This window comes from Brachyistius frenatus, unplaced genomic scaffold (genome assembly GCF_029030835.1).
Source record: "Brachyistius frenatus isolate BFR_SWC_R1_liver_20210118 unplaced genomic scaffold, ASM2903083v1 Contig_110, whole genome shotgun sequence".
NCBI classification, from domain to species: Eukaryota; Metazoa; Chordata; class Actinopteri; family Embiotocidae; genus Brachyistius; species Brachyistius frenatus.
Window position 1 is genome coordinate 1194624 of NW_027210709.1, and position 15715 is coordinate 1210338.

At 41.9% G+C, this 15715-nt stretch overlaps 2 protein-coding genes across 3 annotated transcripts in view; both read right to left on the reverse strand.

Moving 5' to 3' along the window:
- The window catches only part of LOC138629003 (uncharacterized), a 20300-nt gene extending 13847 nt beyond the window's left edge, over positions 1-6453 (reverse strand). The window contains 7 exon segments of the mRNA XM_069712442.1: positions 374-375; positions 986-1091; positions 1383-1433; positions 1529-1700; positions 1842-2041; positions 3342-4558; positions 6398-6453. Coding sequence (XP_069568543.1) covers positions 374-375; positions 986-1091; positions 1383-1433; positions 1529-1700; positions 1842-2041; positions 3342-4484 — 1674 coding nt within the window. The 5' untranslated portion in view covers positions 4485-4558; positions 6398-6453.
- Positions 6454-11619: 5166 nt separating this feature from the next.
- Positions 11620-15715, reverse strand: part of kcnn1a (potassium intermediate/small conductance calcium-activated channel, subfamily N, member 1a) — a 53998-nt gene continuing 49902 nt past the window's right edge. For both annotated transcript variants that reach the window (XM_069712481.1, XM_069712482.1), the window contains one exon: positions 11620-15298. In XM_069712481.1, coding sequence (XP_069568582.1) covers positions 14993-15298 — 306 coding nt within the window. In that variant the 3' untranslated portion in view covers positions 11620-14992. The remainder of the gene's footprint in view (positions 15299-15715) is intronic.

Genomic DNA, 15715 nt, shown 5'->3' on the forward strand with positions numbered 1-15715 from the left:
ACATTTATTTGATTTACTGATTTGTTGATCAGTAGACAAACTCGTCAATCAATTGTAATTTTTTTAAAGCAAAAATGCCATCAAAGCCATTAAATTATCATCCAAATTATTGCTGGTATTTTTGTTGAGATTACAGTCTGCTATAACTTGACTATCCTCCACGTTACCTGTTTTCAGATTACTTTCCAGCAGCTGTCAGTCTTCATCACACATGACTGGAGAATGTACAAACAGGTGATTTTATAAGCCTAGTTATAATCAAGGAGCTGATTCCATAATGCAGACAAAACAGACAAAGTCACCACATGATGCTTTCTATCGATGTGACAGCTCTGTTGTGGTTTAGGCAGAACAATAAATTCACAACCTCTACATCTCTGTGTCCGCCAGAGAAAACAAGATTTGATTTTGCTCTGAAGTTTCTTGAATGTGTTATTTTACATGTTTGGTTTATTGAATTATGTCATGTAATGCTTTACAGCCAGAAAAGCTGCACAATTTTCAACAGTGAAACCCAGCTAGAGATTTTTTTTAAATGCTTCAGAGTTTCCATACTCTAACGTAATTTGTTCTGACGAAGATAAAGGACAAGACTAAAAATCTGAATACCTCGTGTCCATTGAACTATAAGGTGTTAAGTGTGAACACAGGAATAAAAAGAAAATGACATTTTAAACAATTAACAGCAAACAATGAATTTACAGTAAGTAAAAAAAAAAAACAAAAAAAACACATGCAGCAAGCGTTACACTTGGCTGTTTAATTATGTTATAAACTAGATTTCATGTAAACTTCATGTTAAAGTTCATACAATGATCTCTTATAATCTATTTGGCCTGGATTTTAAAATGTGCTTTTCACTTAAAACATAACATATTCAGTGCATTTAATTCACAAAACACAAAAAAAATGAATACAGAAAAAGTTATTTGTTTTGTCTGTTCATCAGCTGCTGCAGATATTTTTTCTGGTCTTCATGGTCAACCATTTGCTGTGGTTTCCTGGTCAAACGTGCGGATTCTGTTCTTAATGTGGCTCAATTTGGCTTTCAAGTAGTCATAGCGCTCCTTTTTCTCGAGGAAAGTCAGGTCCTAGGAAACATAAACACACAAGAAATGATCTACTGATAGATTGCTCCCATATCTGTCTTCTCTTTTCCTCCTGTGGCTTAAATGAGGAATTTCATTTCGCAAAATTGATGATGGTCGCGGTATTATTAGCATTAATGGGCAGTTTTACTGAGGAAAAACATTCCAGGTTGTTTACTCAATGCCAAATCCTGCATTTTTGGGTTAAATTTTAGAAGTGCCAAAGTATTTAAAAAAAAAAAAATTCAGATTGAGCAGCCACAAAGAGAGAATTTAACAAACTGCATCACTTACAGTCTTTTTCTGATGATACTTTTTCATAATGTTTTGAATCCTCTGTTGATCCTGCAGGTAAAAAAAAAAAAACAGAGACGCAGGTAAAACGTCTGTAGCTGGAAACCTGACACAGAAATAAAATATGGACATGGTTGAAACATCACCTCTTGGCTTTTTCCTCCTCTGGGGAGTCGTTCCATCATGGCATCCAGCTCGATAAACTTATTGAGGGTCGTGCTGATATCTCTGTGAAGGTCTTTGTATTCCTGATACTGGTCATTGAAAACAGCTTTGTACTTTTCCCTTTCCTCCACACAGCTGATCTCTGGATACTTTCTGCGCAGAGAAATGACACGACATGTTGACAAAAAAACGTAATCTATTTTGCGGCTAATGTGGACAGAATCTTTTTATTCAAAATTCAGAATTTGATGCCTCAATTGTTCGACAGTGCGGATAGATTACATGTTAACTTACATGATGTAGTCTGCTATGATGTGTACTTTGGGGATGTGTTTGGACACTGTGGTTCTGTTCAGACTGTCTGGGTCCTGGTGGATCCCAGGGAGGAATGAGTGCTGATTCATACAATCTTTATCAAAAGATTTATCAGTTTCATCCTTGAATGATATGTGTTTAGTTTTTTGCGGTGTCAGTGGGACGGACTGCTGAAACGCCTCTTCAGGCTATAGGAAAATAAAAAATATCATTCAGAAAATATGAACCAACAAAGCAAATTATCAAATGGCTGTGTCATCTTTACATGAAGCTTTTCAAGAGGCCTGGAAACAGTGTAAGTGTCAGAAAAAAAAAAAAAGATGAGCCAGATGAGTAAAACTGCTCCATTCTTCTGCTTTGAAAAGCGAAGCCTCTGAAGCTGCAAGCTCTCAGCTGGGAGACAGATTTATCATGTTCACTCCCGGCCTCTCACCCTTTTTTGTTTGACGTCAAATATATTAGCTGACCGGCTATTTCTCACCCACAGGTTGTGTCTGTGATGCTTAATAACATGCCATGTCTGCAGAAGATAAATCTGTGCGTGTAGATTTACACATGTGCAACTTTGCATATGTAATTTCTATGTGAGGATCTAAATTGATAGCAAAGTGATTTGTGTGTTTAGGCTACACTTGTAGAATGTCTTCTTGTCAGCAACAGGCACAGCAATACATTATTACTGATTTGCTTAATGCTTGTCTAATGCTTTAAAATAGTGTACTGGATGTCGAGTGGATTACTTGCTGGGCATGTTGTGCAAATTAAGTTGGATCAGATCCCAGTGTCCGCTGCCATACAGTGATTTGTTTTGTGAGTGCATGCTCCCAAGATCTGAAGGACACAAAGTCCCATGTTCCCCAGTTCCACTCCAACCCTATCCCACAATAGTCCATGTCATATTAAGTGAATACAAAGCTGGAGAACATCTGTTTTTAAATTCCCCTCGTGTGCTTTATGGAGCTGAGGAATATAACTTATGGTGTATAAAAGGAGCTGATAGCATGACTGTATCTAAATGTAAATCTGTCTGTCCGTCATTTGTTCTGATTGTCTGAACAACATATGAACATGCTAAACTAAGATGGTAAACATGCCAAACATTAGTAACAGGGTATTAGGTTGCAACTGTGTTCCTCATCATTGGTGCTTATCCTGTTGGTGGACGTAGCTATGGTCCACATGGCAGACACCCCGAGGCAGAACAAGTCTACTTCATCAATGGTAAATGGTCTGCACTTATGTAGAGTAAAATGAGTCACACAAAGGGGATAAAAAGTTGACAGCAAAACCTGGAATAGTGAACATCAAAACAGGGAACTTTACATTCTCTATAGGCCTTATACGGTGAATTTAACCATCCCATATTCAAAAGAACTTCTTATGTCCCCCTTTGAAACGTGTTTCCCTCGCAGCACTTTGAATTCTGAAGTGATGACCTCGTGTTTCATTTAACATTTCCACTGGATGAAAGTGTTGTACCTTGTTCTCAAAGTACTCCCTCTCCCTACGCGTAGCTTCATGACGCCACATCTTCAGACATACCAGGAAGCTTCCCAGATACATAGTCATGTTGATGAAGATGAAAGCTGTTCCTGCCATCTGGCCCCCACTTACCCGGCACAGATTGGCCGTGACGGGGTTAACACCGATTGTCATGTAGCACAGGCCCCCGCGGTTTAAGTCGTTCAGGTATACGATCCCTGCTGCCATGTAGAGGAGGAACAGCACCACATTGATGAAGGCCTCCGTCAGGGGCCACCAGGGGGAGTCGAGAAGGATGGTACGATAATACATCGTCATTCCCACCACTAAGAGACCCAGGGTAATGATCCAGGAGGCTCCAGCTACAGCCAGAATGAAAGGAGTCATAGGGCCAGTGTAGCTGTACCCAGACAGTCCAAGCCCATTGTTATATATCCCATTATAGAGTCCGTAGCTGTTGGACCACTCGCTGTCTTTCTGAATGTAGGCGATGACACATGCAAAGACCATGCCCCCAAACAGGAGCTCAAGTCCAGCCAGAAGCCTCAGCAACCCTGGCCAGGATTTCAAATAAGAATACTTCTGATTGTAGACCTCCATCTTCTCCGCGTAATACTCTGCAGGGTGGATGCTGGTCAGGAGAGATTCCTCTCGTAATCCCTGATAAAACACATCATCAGAAGGACTCTCCCTTATCAAAGGCCTGTGTGAGTTCAGGCTGGAGTTTTCGAGAGACTCATTCCCGTTCCTGCGCCCCAGGAGGGGACTTACAGGAGGGCTCACCCTGGTCCCATTGGGAAGGATCCGGATCCCGGTTGTGCTGGCTTCAGAGTCACTTTCCTTCGTCCATTTATGGATGATGCCGCCCCACGACTGAGGGATGAGAGATTTCAGCCTGTCCTTCGCGCTCCCTTCACTGTGACTGTTCTTCTTTTCGGCACAAGGTGGAGTGCTGCATGTGTGACCTGTGGAGTTCGTTTCATCATCATCTCTGTCATCTGTGACATTATCTGGTGTGGGTGTGTGAGTGACCCACACAGGCACTGGTGGATCATTAGTGGAGGTCCTGTTGCTTGTGGAGGACGTGGCCACACTCCCCTCCTCTTGTCTCATCATGAATCTCCTGCTCCAGGATTTCATGCTGTGGTCTGACTTCAGTAACTCATTGAGGGAGAAGTAATCACAGATTCTTTATGATGCATGAAGCTGAAGAACTGTGAGGGAAAAAATAAAACACTATTAGCATAATGTATAGCATGCTAGCATTCATACTATGATTATATGCTTTGGTAATTACCTCATCTGAACCTCAGTTGCTCACATATTATGATTTCAACATGACAAACTATTTTTCTTGGCAATCTGGTTCGCAAACTGTTGCTTATTTAAGAATCAGGTAGAGAGCAACATTAGCATCTATTTAAAATGCATTGGTACCGAGCTTATAGATGCAAGTCCAATATTTTCTCTCCTTCTGGCTTTGTTTTCTCTTTCCAACTACTACCGAGGCACCTAACAAGATAAATACTCCTCTCTGTTCACCAGCTAGTTGTTATCTGTGTCTGTCTGCTGCTTGGTGCCGAGCAGGTAGTCACTGGGTTTGTTTGAGCTTTTTCAAACGGAAAACAGCTGCTGGCTGTGGCTGAAAACAAAGCTGGTGAGACGTAACCCAAATATCAAAGTAGTGGGCCATAAAACAATGAGCGGAAATATGATGCATAGAACAGAGGAGAACTGTGGTGTTGGGATGTAATTATCTCTGGGTTTGTTTCTACAGCTTGAAATTATATTTTTTTATCAAGAAATTCATCAACTGTCCTACTGACCCGATATTTTTTTGTTTTTGTCTTACTTTACACGGTAAGGCTGTTTAAATGCAGACAGACTGTACCGCTCATAAATTTAAGGTTACTGTGACAAAAAATAATCCAGACTTTTCAGACCTTTAAGAGTCTATTAAAAACATTTTCATATTAAAAAGACATGGAGCGAAGCTAAACCTTAAATGGTCAGGGGAAAAAAACGAGGGTTTCTAAAACATTTCTGTGATTTGCAAAATGGTTAAAAGTGGAGTCAGAAATTCAAATCAAATACACTATTTGTCAAATTTACTAAATATCTCCTCAAGTCCGCTGGCTCGGCCACACAACACTCTTCCAGCTACAGAGTCCATGCTCGTGCGCAGGACAGGGTCAAGGAATTAGAAGAAGAGATGGTACAAAATGATCAGGTCAGGCCACAGAGTCCCGTTAACATCGGTTAGGCTTTCTAACAGAGGAGAGACCTTCGAGAGTTGAAAAGCATGAAGACGGAGGTGACTTAGTTTCACAGTTGATTACAATACTTTCGCAAAGCAGGTAGGCCTACTTATGTCACATTTGTGTGTCAGGTAACCCACAACCTTGCTAACATTTGTTACGTTACTTGCTGTGTCGTTGGTCGCTCCAAATCATGATATGGTAAAAAAAAAAACACAACTTTGCTAGCACTAGTGGGATTGTTTGTATTGAGGATAATTTGAAACACTATTCTACGTAACAGTAACATGCTTCGCGACAAACCTACGATCCTCTCTTCTGTCACTATTGTTTATCAAAACCATTATAATTATATATTGTACCAATATATATTTCATGAGAGAATTTAAAGAGGAGTCTATGGAGTCAGAGACTTTTGGGAGCCAACCCCTAGTGGCCCTCGGTGGTATTGCAGTTTATGGCACTTCCGCATTGGCCTCATTTTTTAGAACTGTAATAATGTGTGATTTGTGGCATATGGACCAACACACTGGAAAAACCTCTGAAAAAGCATCACAAATCCACCAGGACCTCCAGTGTAACAACTCAAAGAGGGACCAGAACGCGACTACAATGCTGCTGAAGCTTGATTAATTACAACAGAGTTCACGCTGAGCTGTGACTCACTGTTTGCTGCTGCACAAACTCTTAAAACACATCTAGGGTCATGAAACTGTCACTACACGTTAAAGTGGGAACACATTCATAATGCAAACATATTTGTTTTTGAGACAATAACAAAAACCAACAGCTTACCCTGGCTCTACGGTCACGCAGATGTCAGTTTCTTAAAGGACTTTGAGTGGATCCTGCTGTAAAATGGCAGCTCCGTCCTGCAGGCCCACTCAGCTCGCTTCAGTCTCTCAGGTGACTCACTCCTGCTGTTAGACGCTCAGTGCCAATGCAGGCCAATGTGTGTGGAGAACTGAGGGGGGAGTAAAAGATTAAACATTAAACCTGAACCGCCCCTGTGCTGGCGCTGGCTGGCACTACGAGGTTAATCTGTGGGAGAGACAAGAGAGGCTGAAACTGTTGACATTCATAAAACAGAGGAGAGGAGGTGGCGAGCTAACCTGAAATGATGCATGTAACCCAAAGGTAAAATGCCTGGATGACAATTAAGCAGCCTGCAGTTCACATTGTTGGTACTTTATTATAAGAAAAAAAGCATAAAAAGTAGATAATCCACTAATAGATGCTGCTTCAGGGACTCCTGGGTAAATTTAAACGCCCAGTCTGTAAGACTTAAAGTCTTACAGATATCACTACAGACCATCAACAACGGCAGCTCGTCCAAAAAGATTACACTTATTTTTAGAGACAAGCAAGCGCTTCATACATTATCAATTACATCTCATATCATCTCATATCTGTGAAATACTGCTTTATCATCCTGTCATTTATGAATAATTAATTCTCAGCTCAGCTGTTTCATGTTGTGGTACACAATGGCTGTTGGCCACTAGAGGGCAGCAAACTCCTGTGCTTCTCACTGACAGTGCACCACCACCTCTTTCAGTTTGTTTGGTCCCTCTATCCCGTTTACTGTCGCTCTCCTCTTCACTACATTTTCTCTGTTGCATTGTATGTTTTCAATCCCGCCCCTCTAAACTTAAATCTGTGTTTTAGCGTCTTTTAGCCGTGTTTCTACAGCCACGTGTAAAGTAGCAGCTGAATTCCTAAAGTAAATACATTGAGCAGTAATTATGTTTCCAAGGAGCAAACTGCAGGCTATGATTTTAACATAACAAGTCTTACTGCAACACTTGCCCTTAGCAATGACACTCTGCTACGTGTCTTCTCTTCACTAAGATTGAACCCCTCACATCTGACTCCAGGACTCGTCCCTGCTGTACGACCTGACGTCACTCTGTGCCAGTGATTCTTTCAAAACAGTGCAGATATTCATGTAGAGAAAGCTCGGGGCAAGGACATCTGCAGTCCACCCCCCCCCCCCACACACACACACACACACACCTCCAGGAAACAGACACACACACACACACACACACACACTGCAGTACTCACAGTCGATACAGTACAGTAAACACATAATGCAACCCACCCTTTCAAGTGAGTAGTGAGTCCCACCGGTGGCCTTGGCCCGGGGCTACCTCACCTGGTGCCTGCATGTCCTCTGCTGCTGGCTCAGGTGCTTGCTCAGCTGCAAGTTATACGCAGAACAATGGAAGATCATATGTAGGGAAGGTGTAGATAATACATTAAGCAAAGGCCTGGAGAGCATACACATCTTCCTGCCCTGTATATAAAGTACTGTTAACGGGTTGCATGCTTGAAATAAGTTATGAATGAAATATGCAGTGAATTACTTTTTTTTTTTTTTTTTTTTTTTAATAAAATCACACAAATGGAAGTAAACTATTTGTAGCTATACCTGTTTTTAAATGTATTATTATACAAGATAGATTAAAACTGCTTGTATGAGTAACGCAAATGTTAAAGCAATATAGACTTCTTGAAAAGATGAAGAAAAGACTGATACCACTGTACTGTCTCTTGGCTGAATAGGAAGCTACAGGTAGGAAACTGGTAGCTTAGCTTAGCACAAAGTGTGGAAGCAAAGGGAAAGTGCTAGCCTGTCTGTATTCAAAGTTCCAACAGGATCAAGAGTCTACAGCCGTGCTAACGCATCTGTGAGCCCCTATGAGCTCAAAGCTAACATGTCTGAGTGTAGTGTGATGGCCTTCTAGCATTTTCTATAATTAGTGCGAAACACCAACCACAGCTGAGGCTGAAGGGAAAGTCATTTGTTTTCTTTGTTGCTGGCCTTTGTTACACAAACCGCAGTACTAGACAAATTAAAATGTGGACCTGTTAACACCGGAAATGCAAAAGCGAAGCCAAGAGAAGCCTCTCGTGGTTTAAACTTCAACAATTATAAGCACCTATAAGCATTTGACCTTCTGGCCTTACGCTCAGCAGGAAGAGAAGGGAGACGTTTCAGGGATGAAGAAGGAGTTCTTCAAATTATTCTCGCTTGTGTCTCTGTCTTTTCTTTTATTTCCTTATCAAATTGCAACTTATTTGAGTCATTTGTGTGCATGTGTGTACTTTCTTTTGTTGTGTGGTTTATATTTATTTTCCCTGTTTTTAGATCCTGTTATAATACATATCATTTGACCTTCAATGTTCAAAAGATGCTGTAGGCCACAAATACATTTTTCTTATCTTTTTAATTAAATTTTTATATTAACTCCCATCTATTTCTGCCATTTTTCAATGTTTTTTTTATTCCTAAAAAAAAAAGCTAATGACAAAAAAAAAAAAAAAAAAAAGGCCATGTTATGGTGTCGAATCACTTAAATTTCTTTCGAAGGTAATTCTCACGTCACTCTATAGCGTGACTTTGTCCCATTAAGAAGTGGTGTACTGGATGATCAGGCATGCACAGATGAAGCAGAGATGAGTGATGTTAGTCTTCAGTGTAAGCATTGGTCACTTTATTGAGACAGGGCTACTTTATTACCTGAAAAACGGTACTTTATGTGACATCATAATTCCAGTCTTGGCTGAAATGATTCTGTCAAGCGGAAGACAAATAGTGAAGAGTCAAAGGAAGCTGCATGAGTGCAGACATGCACATAGACGCTCTATATGCTATGAATGTGCACTTTCATTTCATGAAATTCATGGTTAAAGTCCTGACACATGGCTTGAGGGCATTGGAAAGAGCTATTTCCCTCTTTTACAGCTAAATGAAGCAGGGAAGCTGCAGCAGCTTTCAACAAACCGTCTCGTTTATATCCATTCATTCTGCCTCAGATCTCTCGCAGAGAGAAATGGGCAACAGATGAAAAGATACAGAAAGACAGAAAATAGGAAGCCAGAGAGAGAGAGAAACGAATGACCCTCCAAAAACATTTGATGGAATGAAAAGGCCCTTCACACCCACTCTCCACCACTACACCATTGTGCATTAGAAGGCCTAAAAACCAAAATCAATACCGCTTTTCTCTCTGATTTCCCCAAGTGTATGCCAAACCACGTTAGACGAAAGCGATAAGCAGGGCATTAACCACAATGCCGCTGCTGCAGCCACTCCCCCTCCCAGGTCAGAGGAAAGAGGGGCCCGTAATAAATTCAATAAATGAATAGGATACTTCCTGGTGCCTGCCACAAGCTGTCCCCGAAGGACCTTTATACACAGCCTGGGATGAACCTCAACGCCCTGCAAGCCGATTCGTCCCCCTTGTCCTTCCCGGCTGCGAGGGTCATCTTCAGTCCTCTGCAGCCTGCTTCCCTCTGCTCTGTGGTCTGATCTTTAGTACCCACTAGGGGGAAAAGGTGGTAATTTGATGCCTCTTTTCTTGCTTTTTACACTTAAGCACGAGATTAAGTAGTAGCTGGATGAATTAACTGTGATCATTAGGGGACTGTAGGAAACGAATCTTCCCTTCTCGGGACATTATTGAAGCTGGGTATCTCTCACTTCCCTGCATGCCATTTTCCCTATTTTTTGTTTTTTGTTGTTGCTTCGGCTTGCACTATGAAGCAAGATTTTATTAGTGCACGTTCAAAGTCACAGAAGATCTTGATCATTTTACTGGATAAAAACAGTTTCAATCACCCTGTGCTCACTGGATTGCAGAGGAGCTGTTCCCTGTGTTTCCACTGCTGCGTGTCTTTGGGGTTGTGTAGCAACAGCTATAGGGCGACTGACTCTGCCACTCTTGCGGGATATCGGTCTGCTGCCAAGTCCCTCCTGATTTGGTTGTAATTAACCAGACTGAGCCGTGTTTGTGCATGCAGACACGAATAGTAGCTTGTTATTTGAACATTAATGGCTCCGTGTGAGAGTGTGTGCAGCCCATAGTTCACCTTGGAACAGCGCCGCAGCAGCTGTGTGTCCTCTGGAGTGCTGTTTATGTTTCTATCAATACATCCTCCCGCAATTATGTTTTACAGGACGCCCCTGCCTCTGAGTTTTACAGGACAAAACGTGGGATGTCTGTATGTCTACACATTTCCTAACCCACCTTTTGTTTGGCTTTGGGCTGTCGGCTTGCTCTACAAGTGGCCTTTGTGTGGAAAAGTTTCAGACTGGAGGACACTGATTGAATGGAAAATAAAGCACAAAAGATTACTTTAAAAAAAAAAGAGAGAGTGATGGTCATAGCTGAAGATAGTCTTTAATGGTTTGACCTTGGTGTCTCTCCTTGCTAGGACAAACGTTCACCTGCAAAATGAAGGAACAATGAACAGTATACAGAGAACATGTTAAACCCTTTCCCCATCCATTAATAGTTGATTTATTCCAGTGCTACTACGTACATTATGCATCATGTGGCAGTGGACACAGAACAATGATTGGGTTACATTTGTTAAGTTTTTGGGGTTTTTCACTCTGTTATTGATCAGCAGAAGTGTGTTCTGATGCCTGCTCTATGAGGAAAGCCTACTTCTCAGGATAATAAAAGACTCTGGGATGTGTTTATCACTGACTCATCTACCATCATCAGAAAAACATCATGAATATCCCTCACTTTACTATAAAATACCTTTTTTTTTTTTTTTTTTTTTTTTTTTTCAGGAGGGGTAAATCTGGTCATTCAATATTGGAATGGTGTTTTGGCAGGTCTTTGTTGATAAGAGGATCAGGAGAAAACAAACCATTACAAGAGAGTATAAAAACAAAAAATAGAACCTGGATTATTCTTCCTGTATGCAAGTGTGAAATTAATAAATGTTATCTTTTTAAACCCTTCGTATCCTTCCTAGATATTGTTTTTCTAGTGCATACCTACGGCATGCTGTGCGTTGCACCCAGCCACCTTAACCCCTGCGGTTCACAATTTGTCCTGTTTAATTGGTGACATCTACAATGAGGTCATATTTACAGGACACCCTCTCTTGCTGTTCACAACCCCCCTGGGCCAAAACGGATGTTTGTCAGTAAATGAGCTATGGCTCTCATCTTTTTTCGGTTTTCGGTCTTCGGTCCATCCCCCCCCCCCTCCTTCTTCCTGCGGCCTGATGAAGGATGACGTCCTAAACACCAGCACCGTCACCTCTCTCTGGGGAACACACTCCAGCATCTGTGATCCTTCTTGGTGTAACTAAATATTACACAAACTGGAACATGACCTGGGGTTTCCTCGCTTCCTCCTTTCTCTCTTTCTGTTTTTTTTTCTTCGTCTGAACCACTTAAAGGTCTTTGCTGCAGGCCGTTTGGGAAGCCTCTTTGTGTATTGGGGATTGATGCTCTTAATGATGACATATGACAAAACGTGAGGCTAAACCTCAGATGTAATGAAGAGATGGAAACCTTGGATACGAACAGGCAGGTGAGGTCGTAATCAAGGAGATAGTCTTCCATTAGCCGTCCCGACTCATTGGAGGACACTGATTGAACCGGAGACTGTAATGGCGTGATAGATCCCTTCATACGAATGGGGTGGAGTGTAGTGCTATATGAGAAGTGGCTAGAGGTGGGGGCAGTAAAGAGTCATGCTTCATCAACTCAAGTTGAAAGGAAAAAAGCTAAAATTCATGCTTGATTAAGTTCCACTCGTAGCAAACTGAGTATGTTCTTAAATGAAGTGCTCTCTGGCTGGTCCAGAGCCTGTGGGAGAGTGGACGCGTCCACTGTCTCACAGGGTTTGACTTCAACCCTGTTAAGCCTGAAGAAGCTTGGAAATAATTAAGACCTAGGAACAAATAATTATCCTATTTGTCTGTTAGCTTAAGGGCCCATAAAGATGATTTTTTTTTTTTAGGACTAACATCCTTTTGGGACTCAGATTATCTAGCATTCAAACTACAGCATGCTCGCCCGCTAACCCGCTGACTTCCTCCCGTTACTTCACGTGTGCTTTGAGAACACCCTCAATATGTGTCTTCAAATCAAAAACTTTGCAAGTCATCACGACTCTAGGATGTGTCGCACACCGTACCTTCGATATTTCTTATATTATCTACTTTCTCGTCGATCACCGTGTCATTTAGAAAGTCAAAACAGAGGCCCAGTAATGCTCAAAGAGAAGCTCGGCATTCTGCCTTCCTGCTGAGAGTCACCCAAGCACAGGTCTGTACAGCAAATATAAAGACGCTGTCAGCAACCGGTTAGCTCAGCCTGCTGCTTTAGGGAGTTACTTGCCCCCAAATAAAACTGTAACGTGTTGTTTTTAACTCTTGTTTTGTGAGCTTTGGCAGGAAAAGTTTGGCAATTTAGGATTGACCGAGGCCAGCGGCAGGCTTGGGTTAACTAGATGCAAACATTAAAACTGAAGTGTAAAGCTGAAACCCGGTATCGCCGCGAATCGTGGAATACGCACGCTTGTACGTGTTACTCTCACGCCTGGACAATGCCGGGCATAGCTCCCGCCTGTTTCGCTTTAGTGGACGGGCGTGTGTATTACACACTTCGCCGTGATACGGCGCTGAAAAATGTCATGTGGCAGTTTTGAAGGGGGAAAAGTGATTTGCTCAATTAGCCAGGTAAGCGCTTTTAAATCTAATTTCATATTTACAATACAGACTTGATAGTTGTAATAATCTGACTCTCGGCACGAAAGCTTAACAAAATGTCAAACTATTCCTTTACGTTTACTGAGGGGTCAATATCACTGTTCTGTAAACATCAAAGTTTCTTCAGCACTTTTATTTGTATCCTTTCAGGATCTGTTTGTAATAATAAATTTTGTTCTCCTCGTGGCATATTTTAAACAGGGAATGCATTACAGAATCACATTACTGCAACTCTCTTGGTTCTGCAACTCTAAAAACTCGAATTATCCTAGTAAAAAAGGAAATTAGTAAAAATTTGTAAAAAAACCCAACAAAAAACAACGAACGAAAAGCAACAAACGACAAAAGTGAACATAATATAATCAAAAATGATGTAAATCATCAGCCATCCGAGGAAGATTGTGGTCCATTTGTCATTTTTGCACAGAAGCATGCAAAAGGGCCTCAGTTCGACCGGTGACGTGTGCCTTTGTGGCCTTTTACCAGCAGACCTGAAGCCATGCCATTTACCGAAGACCACAGGAAGCTCTAATTAGTGGTGGTGAGATTGGTAGGCTACTACATATTTCATTGTTGTGTGTATGAGTGTGCAGCACTCGGCTAAAAGTGAACTCATTCTCTGACAAACACACTCACAAATATCCTCTCAGTCGGTCTCACGTTCGCTTGCTCTCTGAACTTTTTCATTTCTCACTGTGTTAGTAGAAATAGAAAAAAAAAAAAAAAAACGGTTTTCAAAACATTTAGAGTTGCGGTGTGATGGAGGCAATGTTATGCATTACATTAAGACATTTTCTTTAAATTGTTGGAGAGGAATGTATCTGAAAAAGGAATGCAATGTTGTATTCAGACTGTTAACATCGTAAAAAAGCTCTGAAATTAGTAATTAAATAACCCTCTACTATTTATACATTCAGGCACTGAAAAATCACATGTCAATATGTAACTAAAAAAGATAGTCGCTCTCATTTTTCCCTTGGTAAGAACAAGGAAGCTGATACCTTGAAGTTGGCAATTGTGTAAATTTTACCAGTAGTAATGCCATGTGCATCCCCTTTGCTATTCTTTTGTGTGACATTTTCCCCTCCCCCTTAAGTGCATTTTCAGACACTGACCTGAAGTCAGAGCTTTTGCAGCCTCTCCTAAAGCTTTCACCCTAACCTATGGGAAAGAATCCACGACACTAGTCTTTTGAAAGGGAAATCCAATGGTTTGTCTCGTGCTCCTCACTGGACAAACAGATAGACAGACGGATGGGTGGACAGATGTCCTCCATGGCCTCAGAGGGCCAGCAGGTGAGCTGAGGCCCTCAGCTCCGCAGATCAACGTCGTGGTTAAGGACTCTCCGGTGTGATAGCCAGCTCTCACCCCAGCAACCCTGAACTCAGTCTTTTTTTTTAACTATACAAGGGCTTTTACAAAAAAGCTAACTTGGACAGCCATACAATGGCTAAAACATAAACCATATCTCTACTTTATCTCGGTTTTTCAGTCATTTTTAATTTTTTTTTTTCTCTTTTTCTTTTTTTGGATGCATTTGAGTTTTTTCTTGATTTAAGTCTTTGTTTGCCTTTCTTTGTTCTGTTCGAGTAGCTCTAATCCAGGCCTGTGCTGAGAGGCTCAGTCACAGAGGAATTGGTTTTTGGATATTTTTTTTTTGTTGGGTGAGGAGGGAAAGAGGGGATGAGGGGCAGGGAGGGAATAAGGGCAAGGATCAGGTCAGAGGTCAAGATATGGGTTCATTATTAGTCCAGACATGGACTCGCCAGCGGACACGGGGGCGGCTTTGGGCGGGACAGAATGAGGTGACGCGTTGGTTTGGGGAAGGTGGGCTCGAAGGTGATTACAGAGGGTTTCTCAAGGTTATCCACTATCGGAGGAGGTGTGTGGTGCTGTGGAGGGAGAGCGCCGCCTTCGGGCGGTGGAAGTCCAGGATCGCTCAGACCGTTCAGAACGCTCGGAGGCTAGCGAAGCGGGCCGAAAGCGGTGAACAAAGCCGTCCAGGAAGTCCTGCTGCTGCTGGGTTATGGCTTGGGAGATGAGGCAGGGCAGCGCCTGCAGGCTGCCCGTCACCGAGTCCAGCTTGTCCTCCAATGTGCCGATGCGCTTGTCCAGCTCCTCACTGCGCTCCTGCAGCTCTGACACCAGGTCATACATCACATTCTGGGTCTAATGAAGGAGAGAAAGTAAATGTGTTTTGGGAGAAGCAGGAACAGGAGGACAGAGGAGGAAGAGGAGGAGGGCGGAACAAAGGAGGGAGAGGAACGATAGAAACATTAACCAGCCGTTTTACAACTTAATATCCACAAAATGAGGTGGAACAACGAAAATTGCCAGATGATACGGTATGTATACCTCGCCAGGGAAAAAAAACATCCATATAACACTTCATAATAAATTCCGTGAGAAGACAGTCTAAGCCTTATTCAGTATAAAGAGACAGAAATAATGCCAGGAAGCAGTATGAAGAAGAGCTGTATACTTTCAGCAAGTCAGCATAGATTTTTATCTTCCCCTAGATTTAACTACCGGTTTCTCAGGTCCATCTATAGCCAGAGAAGGTCTCATATCATGAAAAGTGTTTCC